Consider the following 23,835-nt stretch of genomic DNA (forward strand, 5'->3'; position numbering starts at 1 on the left):
GTTGCCTAGGCTAGAGTGAGTGCCGTGGCATCAGCCTAGCTCACAGCAACCTCAAACTCCTGGCTCAAGCAATCCTTCTGCCTCAGCCTCCCAAGTAGCTGGGACTACAGGCATGTGCCACCATGCCCGGCTAATTTTTTCTATATATATATTAGTTGGCCAATTAATTTCTTCCTATTTATAGTAGAGACAGGGTCTCGCTCTTGCTCAGGCTGGTTTCGAACTCCTGACCTTGAGCAATCCGCCCGCCTCGGCCTCCCAGAGAGCTAGGATTACAGGTGTGAGCCACCGCGCCCGGCCAAGTACAGGCTTCTGATAAAAGAAAAAAAGCATTTCCTTTGTTCATTTCTAGTAGCTATTACTAAGGATTAAAAATTCATTATTAGAATATGAATACTACTGTTACTATAATGCATTTTTCCAAGAAGTAAAGCAATTTATTAATCTTATATCCCTAAAAGTCAAGGTTACTTTACTTCTTAAAAATTTTTGAGGGTTTTTTATTTTAAAAATTATACAAAAGGAACATGGAAAAATTGGGGGGGGGTAATGAAACTATTCCCTATCTTGATTGTGGCAAAAACTGTGCTTATCAAAACTCATAGAACTGTTCACTAAAAGAGGCAATCTTACTGTATGTAAATTCCACCTCACAGAGTGGCAGAATATTCCACTCCAAAATATGCTGCTTTGACATAAGGCTTACTCTGAGCTAAAGGCAACTTGAAAAATAGCAGATGCAAAAAGGATATTCTAATCTTTCCTTTTTCTTTCTGAAAATGGGAGATAAAAACTTCTATGTAAAAGATACCCTGCCTGCAGCAGAAGAAAAGAACATTCTTCCACAGCCTAGGGAATTCTGGAAAAACAGACCTTGTTAAAATAATTATCTTCCTTTACTCTCCCTACATAATTTAGTTACTTTTCTACAACTGGCTCTTTTTGTTCAATCTAATACAAAGCATACAGGTTTTTACCATTTCTTTGGGTCTTCATTTCCTTATGAGGGCTCCCATGTCACATAAAATGTTATTTCCTATTAATCTATTTCATGTCAATTTAATTCTTAAGAGAGCTGGAACACTAGGAGGGAAGAGGTAGAATTTCTGACCCCATCATAACCTTAATTTAAAAATGGAAAAAATATAAAGATGTTGATATTCCATATGTAAACTTACAAACTTAACATTATACCATTAAAAGTACCAAGACTTTTTGTTGAACTAAACAACTGATTCTAAAGTTCATACAGCAAAATAAAAAGGAGTAGCCAGGAAAATTTTGAAAAATAAGAACAAGGAGTTAATGACTACAGAATATTAAAATATTTTCTGATATATTTTTTAATATGTTACTGGCACATAAAATGACAAATCAATAAACAGAATAAAAGCACCCAAATAAACTGACATACATACGGGAATTTAGTATATTAAAGAGGTGGAATATCAAAACAGTGAGAAAATGATGGAATTAAAAAAAATGATATTGGAACAATGAGAGACATATCTAGAAAACTGTTTAGTTGAATCCACACTTCACATTGTACTCCAAAAAAAATCCCACATGAATCAAAGATGTAAATGTTAAAAAATGAAATAAAAAGTACTAGAAGCTAAGGCTGAGCTCAGTGGCTCACACCTATAATCCTAGCACTTTTGGAGGCTGAGGTGCGAAGATCACTTGAGGCCAGGAGTTCAAGTGCAGCCTGAGTATGAGTGAGACCCCATCTCTACAAAAACTAGAAAAAAATTTGCCGGGACTGTGGCATGATCTTGTAGTCCGAGCTACTAGGAAGGCTGAGGCAGGAGGATTGCTTGAGCCCAGAAGTTAGAGGTTGCAGTGAGCTACGATGACTCTGCACTCTAGCCTGAGCAACAGAGTGAGACAACGTCTCAAAAAAAAAAAAAAAAAAGTACTAATACTAGAAGAAAACAAACAAGAAGAGATTCTTTATAATTGTGGAAGAAAAAGACCTATCTAATTATGATACAAAATCCAAAATATTTCAACTATCAAGATGACAAACCACCATACTCTTTGACATAGTGCTTCTATTTTTAGAAAATAATTTTACATACATTCTCAAACATATATACACTTAGAAAACATCCCTGGAAAGATTACAAGAAATCTAATACATGGGTTGCCTGTGAAAAAGACAATTGGGTGTTTGAGGAGACAGGAATGATAGAGAGATATTTTACCATATATCCTTTTATATTGTTTTTTGACTTTTGAACCACGTAAATATATTATCTATTCAAAAACACTATAGGAAATGTGAGCAATAAAGACAAACATAAATAAGATAGAAATCTTCTCCAATGCTACCTGTATTAAGACTTTGGTATGTTTTCTTCCATGTTTCTATGGAGACTTGTGTGTGCGTAACTATAAATTCTTCTATAAAGTTTAGATCAATTTGTACAAAGTTTTAAAAACTACATTTTTCACTTATTATTATATTTAAACATTTGCAATGTCATTAAAATTCTTCCCCAATGCCGGGTGCGGTGGCTCACGCCTGTAATCCTAGCACTCTGGGAGGCCCGAGGCGGGCGGATTGCTCAAGGTCAGGAGTTCGAAACCAGCCTGAGCGAGACCCCATCTCTACCAAAAATAGAAAGAAATTAATTGACTAACTAAAAATATATATATACAAAAAATTAGCTGGGCATGGTGGCACATGCCTGTAGTCCCAGCTACTCGGGAGGCTGACCCAGGAGGATCGCTTGAGCCCAGAAGATTGAGGTTGCTGTGAGCAAGGCTGACGCCATGGCACTCACTCTAGCCTGGGCAACAAATTGAGACTCTGTCTCAAAAAAAAAAAAAAAATTCTTCCCCAAACCATGAAATATTGACAGTACCCCATTATAAGAATATATCATAATTTAGTTAAGCATTATATAATTCTAAAACATTTAGTTTATTTTAAAATTTCTTCTTATTGCAAATAACTCTAAGATAATTTCCTTATACATAATTCATTGTTTTGTTTTTTTTCCCACTATTTTCTTAAGAAAGGAATCAGGGTTACTCTTATTCCTGAAAAATGAAGAGAGTGGGATCCAGAAAACTTACTTATCTATGTTCAATCAACAAATCAATTGAAAACAGAACCTTAATTTCTTGATTCTTAGTCAAACCATTAAACTACATCCATAACTAATACCCCAAAAGTCACTACCTACTTTCTTATGGATGTAATATTTTAATAATAAAATATAATTTAGAAATATTAGAAACATGAAATAATGGAAAGTATTAACTATAGAAAAGGGAGGAGAAATTATCTGGTTGGGTTAAAACAAAAATATCTCAGGTAAAATCTGACTGAAGATTTGAAACAATTCTCAATGCTTTGTTTAAAGTACAATGAAAATTTTTACAACAATTAGTTTCAGTTTTATATGTTATCAAAACTTTTATAGCAAATAGTCCTAATGTCATGATGAGCCCTTGATTTATAAAAAAATCTAATTAAAATATCTCTTTAGAGTAATGGTTCTATAAACAGTACCTGGCACCATTCTATTTTAATCAATAGAATAGACTCTATTTGGACATAGATCCTAAACAAAAACATTATTTTCTTTAGCTAATTTAATGTGATTATTAACAATGTCTCCTTGTGCTTTCCTTTCTGTTCCTACCTTCCCCCAGGTGTATTTAATAACCTTTGGGACAGGTTTTCTATCTAGATAATTCATATGACATGACACCACTGGTCTGTCTTGGGGGATAGAATTAACACCCAATCTTGCAGGTTAATTATATTAGACGAGCCTTTTATTATATGCAATCATAATGCTCAGAAGACAAGATATGACCTGAAAATACACTCAAATCTAACTAATAATAAGCTGTCTTATAAAGTGGTTCTGTTTAAAAGTATTGAATAGGATTAACCTGAGATATATCCCTTACTGTTATTGAGTAGTGAATATTACCAGAGGTTGAGACAAAAAGTAAGGGTTGGTAAAAAGTTCCTCTGCACATATAAGAAAAACAAATCCTGCCTCTTAGAAAATAAATCACAAGCAAATAAAACCCTATTAGCACCTTGAATATTTACAAATTAGTAAATACCTACAAAGCCATGAGGACTGGATTCACTTTAGGACAAAGCTTCCAGAGGCAGCAGTAGGACCAAGTCCAGGCTCTCAATTGCTTTTTCATACAAAGTTAACATCTCACGTCTTAATTCTTTGAAAGCCTTGCCTTTTCTAGTCCCAAAGGTCACCAAAAAACTTTCTCAGTTCTCAGTGAAAAGACCTTAGTAGCTCTAACATTTCTTAAGAATTATAAAGCTATATGAAACTATATAATGTTCTATCTGCTCTACTAGGACCTGTGCTCTTCATTCCAAAGTTGGGAGCCTGTGCATGAAAAACAGCCAAGATGAACTACAAACAAGTAAACAAAGAAGGTAAAGAAGAAAAGAAAAACCAAAACACTGACAATCAGCTCCAGCTCTGCTTAGACTTTGACTGTATTGCCACGCCATTAAAAAGAACGCTAATTTTTAATCTTGAACTATGAGGTCTGAAAGAAAGTCTCTGTGGCACTGCAGAGAAGCATTTAAAAATAAATTAGAGGGAAAGAAAAACCACACAAATGATTGGCTAGCCAAGACAGAATGAGCCACCTATAGCCTATTTCTCCATTCCTATAGCCATTTCTTCCATACTCTGTAAGAATGTTTTTTAAAAGCTAACTGAGAAAGTAAATAATAAAGCAGATTGGAGCCTGAAGTTGAAATCTGAATAACAATCTGTTTACAGGTGAGTTTTGGTGTTTTCTGGTCGTTGGTTGCCTTCCAGCTTTGATTCAAGGCCTAATCCTGGAAATATCCAATGGACACAAAGAAAAAAAAATAAGAAACTCCCTATTTCTATTCAGAAAACTAAGGAAAGGAGCCGCTGTACACCAGAAGGTGTGGGAGAAATCCCTGAGTTTTCTTTCATTTATTTTTTCCTTGTCTCCCAGCACTGCCCCAAGGCCAGCCCTGGTCCCTGCCCCAGAACAGGACTGCCACCAACCGTGGCAACTGGGACACTTAAAACTCAAAAGAAAACATCCTTCTACCAGAGGAACTGGGAAAAGGAATCTGTGTTATCTGCAAAGTATGGAAAGAATCCCCCTTTTCTTCTCTTTTCTTATCTCAGGGAACTCCTCTATAGTGAGAAGGCACCCTGCAAAAAACCTGTCCTTCTGGTCATATGAACCAGCAAGTCGGTATGGAGAGGGAAGGGGACATGACAATCCTGGAGAAGAGAGACAAAGAAATGAGAATCACCTAATTTTACATATGATCAAATATAAGTCTCAGGCACAACCCTGAGCTGTCCACATGTGAAGCAGACTCAAGGAAGCATAACGAAGGCTTAGAGAACTGAACTATGATGTTAATTAACGCCCAAGTCCCAGATTAATCCCCAGTGGTACAAGTGTCAGACACGCTCAAATAACAGTAAGGGCTGATGTAGCCACCACACACAAAGGCAAAGCAGAATGTGCAGTCTGAACCTAATCAGGTTGACTGCCTGTCAAACCAAACAAAAATATCTAGAGAATTTTAACAGGAACAAGATTCCAAAACATAATATTAAAAATGTCCAGGATATAATCCAGAATTACTCAACATGTGAAGAACCCCCACCCAATGACACAGTTGTTGGAATTAAAAGACAAGACTTTAAAGCAGCTATTATAACCATCATCCATGAGATAAAGGTGAACACTCATCAAATGGATGGAAAAAAGATTAAAGTTCTCAGCAGAATAAAAACTATAAAAGAGAAACAAATGGAAATTTTAAAAGAAAAAATTATAATCTTTGAAATAAAAAATTCACCAGATGGGGTCAAAAACACAATGGAGATGACAAATGAAAGAGTAAGTGAACCTGAAGATACAGCATTACAAATTACATAACCTGAAGAACTGACAGACAAAAAATTGAAAGAAAAAAATGAATAGAGGCTCAGAGATCTGGGCAGTAGTATCACAAGGTCTGGAAAGGAGAAAAGGTTGGTACAGAAGAAAAATATTCAAAGAAATCATGACACAAAACTTACTAAAGTTGATGAAAGACATGAATTTCAAGCTTGATAAACCCTAAGCAGGAAAAACACAAAGAAAATCATGCCCAGACACATTATAATCAAACTGCTGAGAACCAAAGATAAGAAAAATTTGAAAGCAGTCAAAAAAGTTACATTACACAAGAGAATAGTGTTTCAAATGGAGGAAAGGAGGACTTGACTACAAAGGAGCAGCACAAGGGATTTTGCTGGGGTGATGGAACTGTTCTGGATCTTTTTTTTTTTTTTTGAGACAGAGTCTCGCTTTGTTGCCCAGGCCAGAGTGAGTGCCATGGCGTCAGCCTAGCTCACAGCAACCTCAAACTCCTGGGCTCAAGTGATCCTGCTGCCTCAGCCTCCCAAGTAGCTGGGACTACAGGCATGCGCCACCATGCCTGGCTAATTTTTTCTATATGTATTAGTTGGCCAATTAATTTCTTTCTATTTATAGTAGAGACAGGGTCTCACTCTTGCTCAGGCTGGTTTCGAACTCCTGACCTCGAGCAATCCACCCGCCTCGGGCCTCCCAGAGTGCTAGGATTACAGGCGTGAGCCACTGTGCCCGGCCTGTTCTGGATCTTGATCATGGTGGTTATAAGATTCCATGCATTTGTCAAAATGCTCCCAGTATACCAACAAGAGAAAATACTCATGTATATATTAACACATATAAAAGAACCAGAAACCTGGATATCATCCTTTATTGCTGTCCTCCCCTCACCCTTCATATGTAATCGACCACCATCTTCTATCAAATTTACTTTCTAAAGATTTCTCAAATTTGCCCTTTTCGCTCTATTCCCACTGCTTCTTCCTAGTTGAACCTTCATCATCTCAATCTGTTACTACTTGTTTCCAAACCTAACCTCTCCAGCCTTGCTTTGCAAAAGGTACCCCTGCTCTAATAGTACCAGCTGTAACCTGGAAGTTTCTTAGAAATGCAGAATCACATATCCCACCCCAGAACTCCTGAATTGGAATTCAGATTTCAATAGGATTCTGGAGTGATTCATAAGCAAATTAAAATTTGAAAGTCCTAGTCTAAGCTATGCCAGAGTGAATGAAAATCTAGTGATGGTACTCTTCCACTTAAAACCTTACAAGCACCCTACCCGGACACACATAGGATGTATGAGACCTTACATGACTTCACCCTACCTTCCTCTCCAGGCTCATCTTTCACCACTATCCACCTCACATATCACATTTCAATAAGAGTTAACTGTTTGTATTAGGTTGGAGCAAAAGTAATCGCAGTTTTAGCATTGTTGAAATTTGCCATTTGATATTAGAATACATTCTTAAATCAATGTGGTTATGTTATACATAATTTTAATACACATTTCTCGCTTTTTTTTGCTAATGACTTATTACTTGCTGTTTATATTTATTTTAGACTATGGAAATTATGTTAGACAAAAAGCAAATTTGAGCAATTTTCTTTTTTTCTTTTTCTTTTTTTTTTTTTTTGAGATAGGGTCTTGCTCTGTTGCCTGGACTGAGTACTGTGGCATCAGCCTATAGCATATAGCAACCTCAAACTCCTGGACTCAAGCAATCCTCCTCCCTCTGCCTCCCGAGTTAGCTGGGACTACAGGTGTGTACCACCACACCCGGCTAATTTTTTCTATTTTTAGTACAGACCGGGTCTCGCTCTTGCTCAGGCTGGTCTCCAACTCCTAAGCTGAAGGCATCCTCCTGCCTCGACCTCCCAGAGTGCTATGATTACAGGCGTGAGCCACTGCGCCCAGCCTTGAGCGATTTTCTTATTTGAGTTAAAAAATGGGTCATAAAATCTGTACCCCCATAATATGCCGAAAAAAAATAAAAATAAATTTTAAAAATGTTTCATAAAACAGCAGAGACAACTCACAACATCAACAATGCATTTGTCCCAGAAACTGCTAATGAATGTACAGTGCAATAGTGATTCAAGAAGTTTTGCAAAGACAAGAGACTTGAAGATGAGGAACAGAGTGGCCGTTGGAAGTCGACAACGATCCATTAAAAGCAATCATCGAAGCTGATCCTCTTACAACTACACCAGAAGTTGCCCAAGAACTCAACGTCAACCATTCTATGGTCTTTCAGCACTTGAAGCAAATTGGAAAGGTGAAAAAGTTTGATAAGTGGGTGCCTCATGAGCTGACCGAAAATCAAAAAAATCATCGTTTTGAAGGGTCTTCTTTTCTTATTGTATGCAACAACAATGAACCATTTCTCAATTGGATTGTGGCATGCAACTAAAAGTGGATTTTATATGACAACTGGCAATAACCAGCTCAGTGGCTGGACCAAGAAAAAGCTCCAAAGCACTTCTCAAAGCCAAACTTGCATCAAAAATGGTCACGGTCATTGTTTGGTGCTCTGCTGCCAGTCTGATCCACTACAGCTTTCTGAATCCCAGCAAAACCATTACATCTGAGAAGTATGCTCAGCAAATTGATGAGATGCATCGAAAGCTGCAATACCTGCAGCCAGCACTGGTCAACAGAAAGGGCCCAATTCTCCACAACGCCCCATGGCACATCACACAACGAACACTTCAAAAGTTGAACAAATTGGGCTACAAAGTTTTGCCTCATCTGCCATATTCACCTGACCTCTTGCCAACCAACTACCACTTCTTCAAGCATCTTGACAACTTTTTTGCAGGGAAAACCAGCAGGACACAGAAAATGCTTTCCAAGAGTTCGTGGAATACCAAAGTGTAGATTTTTATGCTACATGAATAAACAAACTTATTTCACATTGGCAAAAATGTGTTGATTATAATGGCTCCTATTTTGACTAATAAAGATGTATTTGAGCCTAGTTATAATGATTTAAAATTCACGGTCCAAAACTGCAATTACTTTTGCACCAACCTAATACACTCCAACAGGCTTACCACAAGGCTATGTCACACCTCTACACCTTCACCTATGCAGTTCCCTTGACCTAGAATACCTCTTCTTCTTCATCTGACTAAATCCTAACCCATGTTCAAGTCTCTGTTCAGGAGTCTACCCCTGCCAACTCTGATGGCCACCATGGTTGAGGCCATCTCTGCTTCTAAACTACCCTGGACATAACCTCCATCCCTAGATCCTCCACATTATATCAAAATTACCTACTTAAGTGTTTTTCCTGAAGATTTCTCAAAAGCAGTAGCTTCATCCCAGCCTCTGGTACACAGAACATGCTCAAGACAGGTTCTGATAGACTGAAATACTCACTTTTTTGGATTCTTATGAAACTATCCATTCCCAGTCTGGTAGAAACCAATTTCCCCAATGCACATTCTTTCCCTGAAATTGTTAACCATCTCCTAGAGCAGAGCTATAGGTTGTTTCAAGCAAAATGTACTTGAGTTCAGACGCAAGGCGTTCTTGCCTATGCAAAAGAAGTTAAAACCCCAGTCAGAGAAGAAGGGCTTTCTAAAAATTCTATAAAGCCACCTACTATAAACTGTATTTTGTCCCTAGCTAGGGTGGGGGTAGGTGGGGACAGACGGTGGTTGCTTATTTACAATCTCTTGGCCCAGGCACTGCTGCCCCGCAAGCCTATGCTCTGATGGTCACAATTTCCACTCAAAACTCTGACGGCCTCAGAGGGCACCTGGGCCGCTGGTGAGCAGGCCTGGCTCGAGGATGCAGGCGCTCTGGCCCTAATGGTGGTCACCTTCTCCAGGGCAGCTCCTCTTCTTCCAGGTCGTTCTCTGTTACCGACCCCTCTATCACGGTTTCATCACTGTCCCAGTCTGGGGCCTGCGCGCCTTCCTCCATCTTTGCCTCACATTAGGAGTCTTCTTTACCCTCCTTGTCTAACTCCCCTTTTGCTTCGAACCAAAGGTCGCTTTGAGGGCCAGGGGAAATGCGAGTTTAAAAATAAGAACAATAAAATTCGTAGCAGAAGGCCGGCCTCATAAAGGTTGCTGAGGAGGACGCCGCGGGGCCTGAAACGCTCCCCGGTTGCAGCCTGGAAGGGAGCACAGCTCCGCGGTCTGGCTGCGCTCCGCCAGCAGGGGGCAGCCGCGCGCCGCACGTCGGACCCGCACGCGGCGTGAGGCGCCCTCCCCCCCATCCCCCGCCGGAAGTGGTTGGCAGCGAGCGCTGGCGGGCTCTGGGTTTCCGGCCGCCTCAGGCGTGGCCTTACGAAGCTTGCGTTTTCTCTCTTAGTTTGCTGAGCCTGGAGGGAAGTGGAGTTGCTCCTGCTAGGACTAGAAAGGCAGCCGTGTGGCGACAGACCTCAGGCCGAGCCTGCCCAGCAGCACTGGCAGGAAGAGAGATCTGGACCACGTCCCCTGCGGTGCACCTGGAAAGAGCTGTGGGCTCCTGCTTGCCCCAGCAGCCCCGGCTGTCAGTCCTGCGGCGTTCTGAAGTCAGAATGTGGCCTTAGACCCAAAGAATGTTTTTACGGTCCACCAAGCGCTTCCTTTCCCTTTAATCCCTTTGACACTCTGTCATCAAATGTCCCCTAGGTAGGCAAAACAAATATGTTTATCAGAAGTTTTTAGGTCATTAACCTAATTTATGTATTTTGTATTTGTGTTGTTTCCCTCATGAATTATTTGGTTGCCCTGATTGTGCAGGAAAGGCAGGATAAATGCTTTATTTTTCCCCTTTATCAATTTTTAGATAATAGTGGTGCCTAGTAACCTCCAAAAGTAGTCAGTTATTATTTTTTAATGACGTACTATAATTTTACATATGTGATGTGTTTCAATCAGTCTGTTTGTAAGTTTCTATTTCACACTACTTCAGACAAAGCTAAGTGAGCTTCCACTTGCCAAGTGAGAAGATTCAGGACAAGATTGGGGTCCTTTCCTGAGGCAAGTGTTTGGTATTCACCTTGGATTCACCAGAGTGCTAGCACACAAGAAGTCTTTAAAGTTTGGTGCGTTAAATGGATGGAGCTAAAGTTTTCTGACTCTCCCAATTCATTGCCTTTTTCAGTACATGGAGTGTCTTTGCCATTATTATTTAATATTACTGTCTTCTTATGTTTTTACTATTTATATTTAAGCCACTGCTGTTTAAAACACCAGTGGTTGTTTTTTAAACTTCCTCAAATATTCCTCACCTCAGCTCTAAATTAGGCAGCACAGTAATAAGTATGCAAATAACTAGATCTCTTTTTTTTTTTCACACCTGTCCACCCATATCCCTCGTGTTCAAATCAGACCTAAATTCCTGTCTACTCTCCTACTCACACACTCTTTTGATCATCCAGCTCTACTTTCACAGCAGTTGGGGGTGCATACCCAGGAAGGGATGGTGCATGTCTCCAGGTGCCCTGCGCCAAGGTGGTTACTTTCCACTAGTAAAAGCACTTTCTCCAAGCAGTTGGTAATTTAAGCTAAGTACAGTAAGCCCTCGATTAGATTAACATTGTGCATAGGTCCTTGGAATGTGCAACTTCAATCAAAACAATGTTTAAGGAAACCAATTTTACCATAGGCTAATTGATATACACAAGAATTAAGTTTCTACAGCATATTTCTGGTCACAAAAACATCACCAAACTTCTAAATAAAGACCAAAACACTTCCCATATTAAATATTGAAATAAATGTGAGATATACATTTAAGAAAGATTAAATAAAAACAAAACAAAATAATGACTCAATTATTTCAGTCCAGGATGATAGATGGGTGGCTGGAGCCTGTCCTGGCGGCTCAGGGCACAAGGCAGGAACCAGCTCTGGACAAGAGGCCAGTCCATGGCAGGGCATTCTCACACATACCGAAGATGTGCACATCTTTAGGATGTGGGAGGAAACTGGAGTACCTGGAGAAAAAAACCATGCAGACAAGGAGAAAATGTGCAAACTCCACACAAAACAGTAATCCCAGGCAGGGAAGCCATTTTTTTTTTCTCTCATCAATGTTATAATGAAACATTATTTGAGGACCTGCTGTAGAGAAAACTTCTGGGCCTGAAATTCAAATTCCTTATTAAAATGCTTTCTCTTTTAATGGAAAAAAGTTATTTTTGCATCTTCTTTTTTTTTTTGAGACAGAGTCTCACTCTGTTGCCTGGGCTAGAGTGCCATGGCATCAGCCTAGCTCACAGCAGCCTCAAACTCCTGGGCTCAAGTGATCTTTTGTCTCAGCCTCCCGAGTAGCTGGGACTATTGGCACGAACCACTGTGCCTGGCTAATTTTTCCTTTTTTTTTTTTTTTTTTTTTTTTTTAGTTGTTTGGCTAATTTCTTTCTATTTATAGTGGAGATGGGGTCTCACTCTTGCTCAGGCTGATCTCAAACTCCTGAGCTCAAGCAATCCTCCCGGCTCAGCCTCCCAAAGTGCTAGGATTACAGGCATGAGCCACTGCACCAGACCGTATCTTCTTTTATTTAAGAGAGTTGCTAAGATTCAAAGCATAAAGGAATGGCAGAGATGAGCCTCATAAATGCCAGTGTGATTTTAAAGAAAGTTTTATTTATTTTTTTATAAAATCCAAAGTTTCAGTGCAGGACAGAGGTAGAAGAATGGACAGATCTGTGTTAAGAATTTAGTCTGCAGTGCAATTCAAACTGGTTTAAGCACGGTAAGCTGACTCAGGTAACTAAACCATTTAGGGGTATTTAGACACTTTAAGTATGACAGGAATCAGATAGTCAGTGTTTGAAAGAAAACAAAACTCAGCTTTCTTTTGAAATAGATTAAGATATATCAAACATACAAAAATCTGGCCGGGTGCAGTGGCTCATGCCTGCAATCCTAGCACTCTGGGAGGCTGAGGCAGATGGATTGCTCAAGGTCAGGAGTTTGAAACCAGCCTGAGTGAGAGCAAGACCCTGTCTCTACTAAAAATAGAAAGAAATTAATTGACCAACTAAAAAATATAGAAAAAATTAGCTGGGCATTGTGGCACATGCCTGTTATCCCAGCTACTCCGGAGGCTGAGGCAGAAGGATTGCTTGAGCCCAGGAGTTTGAGGTTGCTATGAGCTAGGCTGATGCCCTGGCACTCTACCCCAAGCAACAGAATGATACTGTGTCTCAAAAAAACAACAACAAAAACAAAACTGTTATGTGAATTAACAAATGAATGGGAATAAATAGGTAGCTGAAAAAAATCAGGATATGTGAAATCCTTTCTCAAAAACTGCAAAATGGGCCGGGCGCTGTGGCTCACGCCTGTAATCCTAGCTCTTGGGAGGCCGAGGCGGGCGGATTGCTCAAGGTCAGGAGTTCAAAACCAGCCTGAGCAAGAGCGAGACCCCGTCTCTACTATAAATAGAAAGAAATTAATTGGCCAACTGATATATATATAAAAAATTAGCCGGGCATGGTGGCACATGCCTGTAGTCCCAGCTACCCGGGAGGCTGAGGCAGAAGGATCACTCGAGCCCAGGAGTTTGAGGTTGCTGTGAGCTAGGCTGACGCCACGGCACTCACTCTAGCCTGGGCAACAAAGTGAGACTCTGTCTCAAAAAAAACAAAACAAAACAAAAAAAAAAACTGCAAAATGTTGGAGCACACAAAAGTAGCTTTACACCTGATTAGGTGTTGACTCATTACCTAAATTTGCTTTTTAGTGATCATTATAGTTGATTCATACATGTAGAAATATACCAGCCACAACTCTTACAGGTTATGTCCCTTGTTAGTACAGAATTTAAGAGAGAAGTTCACTTTTACTTTAAAATGGGATAAAATAGATTTGAAAACACTTCAAGAAGTTAAAAGTACTATGAAATTTAAGATAATAGCCTGTAATATCATTAATATTTCATGATAAAAACCTCTGAAGAATAGCTAATGGCATCTGTTATTCCGGCATTGATAAAAAGATAAAATGTAGCCCATGAAATCTGCAGAGGATGACTGCAAAAACATTTGGCATTTAAAAAACGAGAAATCAGAGAACTAGCCACACCTAGGGGTAAATTATAACAGCCCTCCCAACTCATTACCCCAGGGTGCCTGCAAGATGTTGCTATTCTACATGGTCTCTGCTATTACAGTTATTCATTGTTTAGTCTATTAAACTGTAAATAATATATTTCTTTAGAAGCAGAAATGCAAAGTGTCCTAGATAAGGGGCAACAGTTTATATACAGATCATCTGTCTCAGAAGAAATATAATATTTTATAATTTATGATGATGTAAAATAATAATACTATTAGAAAACATATTAAACCACTATTATGTATCATCTGGGTTTTGCAAAGATTCTTAGATTATTTTCCCTCTATAAATACAATATAATGTTGATATCAAACATTGGCAATCAGCTAGGCATGGTGGATCATACCTGTAATCCCAGCAATTTGGGAGGCCAAGGCAGGAGGATGGCTTAAGGCCAAGAGTTCAAGAGCAGTCTGGGCAACATAGTGAGATCCCATTTAAAAAAAAAAGACAACAAATTAGCTGGGCATGGTGGCACATACCTGTAGTCTCAGCTATTCAAGAGGCTGCGGCAAGAGAATCACTTGAGTTCAGGAATTTGGGGCTGCCACTACATTCCAGCTTGGGTGACAGAGTGAGACCCCAGCTCTTAAAAAAAAAAAAAAAGCAATCAAAGTAACATAATGCTATGACAGACTGCTAAAAAATTAGAGACTCAAACGCAACAACCTAGTGAAGATGACAGTGATTTTGGATAACCAGTTTAGCAAGTTGAACAGATTCCTCCTCCTCTGCTTGTCCAGGCAAATAACACTCGCTGATAGCCCAAATGATAAGAATTCTGTATTTCTATGTCTTTCCACCTCTCTTCCTCCCCACATCTGGTCTTTTCTCTGTAATAGTAACTGATTAAAATACTGGCTTTTTAAAGATGCTTAACCTAACTTATAATTAATGAAATGTCCATTAAAATAGCCAATGACATGTTTGTTGGTTTATTTTATCTATTAGCTTGGCAAAGATTTTTTTAAAAGATTAGTAATGTTCAATACTGGCAATGATGTGGGGAAAATAGGTGCTCTCATATACTCCTGGAGGAAGAGTAGATTGGTTCAGTCTTTTTATGGAGAGCAGTTCGGCAACATCTAGCAAAATGTTTCATAGGTACATACCCTTAGAGATGGCCTTTCTACTTTTAGGAATTTGTTCCTATCTTACCAATATAGTTGCAACAACTAAAGTTATGTAAGTCTAGAAACAACCTAAATGTCCATCAATGTCCATCAAGTACAGTGGAATACTTTGTTGTCATTAAAAAGAATGAAATACAGCTTTACACTCAGACATGTATAACTGCCCATGTCACATTGTTTACAGAATAAAGCAAAGAACAGAACAATAATGACAGCTCTGAAATTTCATATAAGAAAGGCTTAAGGGTGAAATCACCTTGAAAGCTAGGGCTGTGAAACCACCAAAGGTTGCATTTGAATAGGAGTTTTCACTTAGCTTCTTACAGAGCTAATTCGTGGCTTTATCTTAGATTGTACGTTTATTTGGGGTTGTTTAGGAGGGTTAAAGAAATAAGAGGATATGAATAAAGCCCTCCAAACATCCCAAACTACCACCTGCAGAATAGCATAATCTTTTTTTATTGCTTCTCTTTATTGAGGTGTAATTTACATATAATGAAATGAACAAAACTTAAGTGTACAATTCAGTATGTGTGCATATTTTTTGAGCCATTATGTATTTCTATATTTGTTACAATAGCATACTCAACACCACAGGAGGAGAATGGGAGTTGTTGGTGGAGAAAAGGTTATATACAAGCAATAGCTTGCATTTAAAAAATATAATTTATATAAATAAATAATATTTACATAATAAAAATAGAAATTGTAATGGTTTCTGGACTGATATGATTGCCACATGAACACATTGGTAATGGAATCTTTTTTTGTATATAACTGAAACAGCCTTATAAAACATGTTTGGACTAAGAGTAGGTCTGCCAATGTAGCAAAAAAATTACAAAAATCCCAGCCACAGAGGTTAATCAGAATTTTAAGGTAGTAAAACCATCTCTCTCTCTTCCATTCTCTCTCTCTCTCTCTCTCTCTCTCTGTGTGTGTGTGTGTGTGTGTGTGTATGTGCATGCACACGCACGCACACACACCAGGTAAGCACCACTTAAAACAAGATCAAGAATATTTCTGTTGCTTCTGCCCTTTCCTTAGTACCCACCCATGGAGGACACATGTCAAGCCTTCAAGAGACCCAGTGAAGCCCCTCTCACTAGACTTGATTGAGGGAGAGAGACGAATCACAGCCCACTTGCAGCTCTCTCAAAAGAAACCATCACAGAAATCCCCTGCATACCTCTCTTCTCTCAAACATTTAATTTCCTCAGTGTAGATGATGGTTGTTGACTAGCCTGTGTTTAAATTCCTGTAGGTTTGTTGATCTCACAATCAGTTACAGAATATGAGACCTGTTGTTTCTTGGTGCCTAAAAGTTATAATTTAACATAAGAGAATATCTTTATAAATTCAGAACAAGTAAAGACTTCTTAAACAAGACAGATAATCACCACAAACACAAAAAGGACAAGATTGATAAATTGTACAACATGAAAATTGAGAACTTCTGTTTGTCTAAAGACACTATTCTCTTTCCCAATTAGAAGACTCTTAAAATGCATATAACTAGGAAAAAAATAAAAATCTAGAATTATAAAGAATACCTACAAATCAATAAGAAAAAGAATAATTGGTATAGGCTTAAGCAGGCATTTAAAGAAGAAAGAACACATATGAAAGAAGAAAAAATCATATAAAAAGGTACAGTCATGGAAATGCAAATTACAACCATAATAAGATAAAATTCCACACTCAGTAGATTGGCAACAATTTAAAAGTCTGAGAACAGAAGCTACAGAACAACAGAAATTCTTACCCTAACAGGAATATAAATTGATTTAAGCACTGTAGGAAGGAGCTTGGCAGCATTTCTTAAATTGAGCATGCAATCTGTAAGCCAGCAATTCCACTTCTAGAAAAATCCCTACACGACACCAGGACACAATGCACAACATTGCTATAATAGCTGAAAAATATAAACAACCCAGTTGTCCTTCTGTGGGCGACTAGATCTAAATGTTTATTGAGAGGAGAATGGCTAAATTGTGGTCTTTTATACAATGGAGTGTCTTGTGATTGAGAAAATCAATGAAGATAGTGACATGGATGAATTTTAGAAACATTTATTACCAAGGTTAAAGACCAAAACATTAAATAATATTTTATTTAGGACCCATTCATATGTGTAAAACTTAAAACAAGAGGAATCAGTTAAAAACAAAACTCAGGGTAGCAATTACCTCTCAGGAGAGGTAGATGAATGTTATGGTGAAGAGTTCTCATGGGACAAAAAAACATTGGTAATGCCCTCTGTCTTTAGTTGTATAGTGCATCACAGGTATTTGTTATTATGCTTCATAACTTCCATAGATTGAAGATGTACATAATACAATTAATGTTATTATATATCATAAATAAGTAAATATACACTATATAATTAATACTAATCTATAACATATTGATTATATAGTATATATATTAATTTTGTAGTATACTGTAGTCACACTGAGTGGTGGGGTTCTGGGTAATTATTTTCTCCATTATAATTTTCTGTATTTTCCTAATTGTTTAAGTGTTAATGGAATACTTTCATAATCAGAAAATAGTGATTTTAAAATTTAAAAAATTTTTAGAATGCCCAGAATGTTTGTACCAGTTTTTGAAACCTGATCTGAACCTTCAGTCTAGTTTCAGATGCACTGGGAAAGGTAATCTCTAAAGATTTAAAATTGCTCTTTAGTTGATAAATAAGTGTCAAAATGCTAATGCACAAGTTTCAACTATACCAACATTGCCTTTAAATATCCAGCCCTCTTCAGTCAGTATTACTTTCTTCCATACTTCCGGTTTCTGTGTTTAGGCTTTTGTCTTTATTATTTCTGACATTTCTAAGGTTCCCTTGAACTCTAAGTCAGTAGTAACTCAGAAGCCTTGGGGGGTGGGGGGGAGACAAAAAAATGAAGATTGTTTTTCACAGCCCTTTAGCAACATCTAGTGGGTATTTGAAGACAGGACAAGATAAACATTTCCTACATAATTTAAAGAGCAACAGTTTAGTTGGCAAATCTGATTTAGCAATAAAAGGGTCAGGCAGGGTTTGGTAGCTCACACCTGTAATACCAGCAATCTGGGAGGCCAGGGTGGGAGGATCATTTGAGGCCTGAGTCTGACATCAGCCTGGGCAACAAGGGATACCTTATGTCTACAAAACATTAAGAAAAAGAATAGCTTGGCATGGTGGTGCACACCTGTAATCCTAGCTACTCAGGAGACCAAGGGAGGAGGATTGCTTGAGCCCAGGAGTTGGAGTCTGCAATGAGCTATGGTTGCGTCGCTGCACTTCAGCCTGGGAGACAGAGTGAGCCCCTGTATCAAAAAAAAAAAAAAAAAAAAAGAAGAAGAAGAAGAAGAAGAAAGAAAGAGAGAAGAAAAAAAGAAAGAAAGAAATTATAGAATCAAATGGAAAAGATCTGCTGTAAAATTTCACTTTCTATTCTCTATCAACTATAGTGCCAAGTAATACCCAGATATTACTCACACTATTTTTGTCTTGTGTCTGAAGGTGTGGGTCTTCAATTTTTGAATTGTCTTTGACCCCCATGCCAGTAGTGATATAGCTGAGCTCTGTGAGCATAATCTAACAACCATATATACCAAGAACAATAATGTGAAATAGCACAGGGCATAGATTGTGGGCCCATGGTACCATCCAAACATAATCCTCTTTTACCTTCTTTTTATAACAATAAAGAAGAAAAGTCATGAGGCATGACTTTTTAGCAAAAGCATATTTAGCAGGGGATTTGTAGGCATTACTGCTTATCTACCAGTGTGGGTATGAAAGGTGAAATAGAGTTTGACATACTTTGCTTAAGAACAGTCAATAATCTTGGTCCATTTGCATTTCCGGAGACTATAAAATAACAAGTTGATATGAGGAGGTCTTAGGCTCCATGTGGTAGATTTTTCCAAAGATATTCCATAACATTTGTCAAATATACTGTGGAAGTTTGTATGTCTAGTGAAATTCCTCTTAAAAACCAACTACTAAAAACGAGACCACATGTTTAAAAAACTTAAGATTGCCTTTATCTTATGCCTTGATGGGATACTCAGTACTCTGCAACACATGTCTGGCCTTACCAAAATCTTTGAGAAATTCTAGACTCCTGTTGCAAGATGTGCTTGGCTCATTCATCCATTCATGGATGAATGGATGTACAGAACATGTAGTTTTTGAGAGTTTATACTCAAAAGACACTAATAAGTTCCAGAAGAAAAATAGAGAATTAATAGTAGTGGATAAGTGGACAAGGTACATGTCCTCAAGGAACTTACAGTTTAGTAGCAGAGGCAGGAAATGAAACAAGCACTTGTACTACAGTGTGAAAAGTGCTATAGTAGATGTCCAGGATGCTGTGGGAGCTAATCCAGTCTAAGGGGCAGAAATCTTCCTAGTAGAAGTAAGATTTAAATGGACACCTGAAGAATGAGTTAGACTTTGCCAGACAAAAAGAAGATGGTGAGGATAGGAGGTGGAGAGACATTGTTTCAGGTGGAAATGATAACATACTTGGAGACAATGAAGTATGAGAGAGGAAAGAAAATAGGAGGGTGGGCCACAGTGTGAGAGGTGTGATGAGAGATGAGGGAGAAGAGGGAGACTGAGTCAATGGGATCAAACAACGCCAAGAAGTGAAATAAGAAAAACATCTGTGGGTTTTTTTTGACAAGGGTGTGAGAGCAATCTCAGGGTAGTGGTGAGAGATTAGAAGTAGATAGTAATGGATTAAAAAATATTATTAAGGAGATGAGGAACTAGAGCCCTTTCATGAACTTTATTTATAAGAGGAAAGAGAGAGGGTGGTATGGGAAAGAAATGTGAGATTAAGGAGGGATTTTGTATGTATATGTAATTTTTAGAATTGTATAATGTTATATATTTTTATATGTGTATCTGTATATGCACATAAGGAATTGTCTCCCTCTCACCACTGCCCCAGTATGCCCAGTTCCTAATCCTCCCACAAACATAATTAATCACTGCCAATGGTTTATGTACCCTTTCATTCTTCCAAAGTTTCTTTATGTGTATATAATATGTGTTACATTTCTCCCTATTTCACACAAAATACAGAATGCTATATAACTTTTTCTATATGTTGTTCATATTATATAACTTGGAGCTCTTTTAATATTAGCACATAGAGGATTTGCCTTTTTCTCTTTCCCTCTTTTTTTAAGAGCTAGAGTCTTGCTGTATTGGACTCAAGGGATTCTCCCACTTCAGCCTCCCAAGTAGCTGGGATTATAGACATGTGCTAATGCAAATGCATCTGGCTTTGCCCATTTTTTTAAGGTTTATAATATTCCATTGTATGGATGTGCCAAATCTATTTAGCCTCCTATTGATAAAAACCTTTTGCTGGTGAATGACCTTGCAGTGTATCATTTTGCCTGTACAAGAGCAAGGCACTGCTAGGCCATCAGTGCTGTTTTAGTTAAGTCCCCACTCCACTTGTCACTCTGCAGACACTGAGACAAGGGCTTGGATACAGTTAGTTTATTAAGAGGTGATCCCAGGAAACAGGAGTGAAGAAGTAGGAAGAGTGAGACAGGGGGGAAGGAAAGTGCAATATTAGGATGGGTTTTAAAGTTGACAGGACCCTCTGAGAAGTATACAGAACACCCTAGAACTGTTGACTGAAAGGCAAAGCACTGGAGCATTTATCCAGGTTGCCCCTTAATTCTCCACACTCCCAGAGTGAAATTTTGACCTAGGGAAAGCTCAAGGAAGGCTACTGTCAGCTGATGTGACACTGAGCAATCATGAAACTGTCCACTGCAATGTGGCTGAGATCCAAGGTGGGCTGAGATATGTGATATGTGATAGGATTACCAGAAATATCGGTTAGATAAGCCTTTATGAAAATTGGAGAAAGATGCCCCGCATGAGCAGAGGCAATCTTGCGTTCTCACAGTTTCATGAGTAGATAGCATCTCTGTGTAAATGTGGAAAAGGTTCCTTTGTCTAATCTCTCTCCATTCCTGCCCCAGGGACAGGGTACACAACTAGAAAGGAAAGCACAGGCTAGATTTCAGTAATACACAACTTGCACAACCACATTGTGTGCCTCTGGCTGCACACATATAATTAGGATAAATTCTTAAAAGCAGGTCAGAGTTATGACCATAATTCTTTCCTCAGTGGTTTCCTCACACATTTGCATTGATCAGTACTCAGTCAGACTTGAGGAGACTCCATTGCAGAACTCTGGGCTCTCTCACTCTACTTCCTTTTTTCTGGTACTCGGCCTGCAAATTCTATCTGCCTGTTTAGCCTCCCCAAATTCTAAACTACATTCCTCAACTCAGGGAGACCACTGGGCTCCTCCTAGTTTCTTCTCCCCGTGTCAAGCCTGGACCCTATATCCAGGCAGTGAGCTGGGACACTCAGAGGGTTTACCTCCCTTGTTTCCTCCAACTCCCAGATCACTGTTCTTTGCTTCCTGATGGTCAATGTCTTGAAAATCATTGTTTTATTTATTTGGTCCAGATTTACAATTGTTTAATGTTACTGGTTGTTGAACTCCTCCATTGCTGTGTTCTCACCATTGAAATGGTGAGAATGAAAGCAAGAGACGGTTTTAAAGCAGCACGTAGTAAAGTTTATTAAAGCCAAAGTCCACTCTTAAAGGGGTAAAGAGAAGGCATGCATCCAAGAGGACTGCAGCACTGGGGTTTCTGTGTCATCAGCAAGCTACAGTGCACTCCCAAAGTGGTAGGAGCAGGCACACATCCCAGCAGACAGTGGCACTGGGGTCTCTGGGTTTCTCCTTTTCTTTCCTGTGGCCTCTCCTCCTTTGTGACATTGTCTCTTCCCCTTTTTTTTCTTAACCAATAGGGATGTTGTTGTCTCCTTCCTGTCATCAGGTGGGGGAATTTTTCACCTTATATGGTTAGGTCCTGATGTGTTGTGGTGTCCAAAGCCCACTGAAAGACGGGGGACTATAATGTATAATGTGTCTTTTGTTTACAAGAACTATCACAAAAGACTCTGCAAAAGCCATAACCTTGTACAAAGGCCACCATAACCTTACACACATAAACTCTTCTGTGAGGACATCTGCTCAGCAACTGCCTGTCCAACCTTGGACTGATGCCACCCTTGTTATTGATCCTTGTATCCAAGAATAATTGTCTCAAAACAATTATGTGATCCTTCTCATTTTCCCTTTAAAAACCTTTGTCTTCTTTTACCTCCCTGAACACACCCACTGTATTTCCATTTTGGTGCTTATTCTTGAATAAATATCATTTTCTTTTAGAGAGTCTCTCTCTCTCTCTCTCTCTCTCTCTCTCCCCCCCTCTCTCTCTCTCTCCCTCTCTCTCTCTCTCTCTCTCTCTCTCTCTCTCTCTCTCTCTCTCTCTCTCTCTCTCTCTCTCTCTCTCCTCTCTCTGACATTTAGGTAAATATTAGATAGATAGATAGATAGATGGCCTTAAATAATTGAATTTTTCAGGACCTAACCCTTGATTCTCAATCATTTATTGCTGAGGTCCCCAATCTCCAGGCCATGAACCAGTACCAGTCCTGTGACCTGTTAGAAACCAGGCCACACAGCAACAGGTGAGTGGCAGTTGAGCATCATTTGTATTTACAGCCACTCCCCATCATTTCCATCAACACATAAGCTTGCCTCCTGTCAGATCAGTAGCAGCAGCATTAGATTCTCATAGGAGTGTGAACCCTCCTGTAAACTGTGCATGTGAGGGATCTAACTTGCATGCTTCTTGTGACAATCTAATGCCTGATTCTTATGAGAATCTTATGAGAATCTACTCTGAGGTGGAGCTGAGGTGGTGACGCTAGTGCTGGGGAGCAGCTGCAAATACAGAGAGGTTTGACTACACAATAAATGTAGTGTGCTTGAATCATCCCGAAACCATATCCCCACCCCCAGAAAAATTGTCTTCCATGAAAATAGTCCTTGGTGCCAAAAAAGTTGGGGGCCACTGATTTATTGAATAATCCATTTCTTCCCAATTGCATTATAGTACATATTAAATCGCTATTATATATTATAATAGTTATTTATGCAAAGGTCTATTTGGGGGCTTTTGTTCTGTTCCATTAGTTTTCATATTTTTGTGTTGTTTATAAACCTTTAATTATCGTGGTCTTATATTTTGATATCTGGGAATCCTAGTCTCCCTAAATGTTCTTTGTAAAAATTTCCTTGCCATCCATACAAGTTTTTCACATGAATTTTAGGATTATTTTGCTAAGCACTCTCCTCTCCAATTCTTACTGGGAATTTAGTAGGGGTTATATTAAATCTACATATTAATGTGGGTTTAATTTGACATATTTGTTCTCTTCTGTCTTCTCATCCAGGGATATCAATAGGATTTGTTTATAAGGAATGAATTTCTACTGGGGATTTAATAAGGGTTATATTAAATCTACATATTTGTATTTTGTGTATATCTCTGGTTTGCTGTTTTCCTGTTTTCTTTCTTTTTAAATTCCAATAGATTTAGAAGGTAGAACTGGTGTTTGGTTACATGGATGAATTGTATAGTGGTGAAGTCAGGGCTTTTGGTGTGCCCATTGCCCAAATAGTATATACATTGTACCAAGTAGATAGTTTTTGATCCCTCCCCCACTTCTTCCTTTTGAGTTTCTGAAGTCCATTATACCCCTATATATGACCATGTATACCCATTGTTCAGCTCCCACTTATAAGTGAGTACATGCAGT

The 23,835-nt window shown here is 38.7% G+C and overlaps 1 protein-coding gene across 1 annotated transcript in view; it reads right to left on the reverse strand.

Annotated features, from left to right (window-relative positions):
• ANKRD31 (ankyrin repeat domain 31) overlaps positions 1-9,856 on the reverse strand; it is a 101,638-nt gene extending 91,782 nt beyond the window's left edge. Inside the window, exon 1 of the mRNA XM_076007906.1 lies at positions 9,753-9,856. Within this exon, the coding sequence (XP_075864021.1) occupies positions 9,753-9,856 (104 nt within the window). The remainder of the gene's footprint in view (positions 1-9,752) is intronic.
• Positions 9,857-23,835: the final 13,979 nt, after the last annotated feature.

Source organism: Microcebus murinus, chromosome 11 (assembly GCF_040939455.1).
Source record: "Microcebus murinus isolate Inina chromosome 11, M.murinus_Inina_mat1.0, whole genome shotgun sequence".
NCBI classification, from domain to species: Eukaryota; Metazoa; Chordata; class Mammalia; order Primates; family Cheirogaleidae; genus Microcebus; species Microcebus murinus.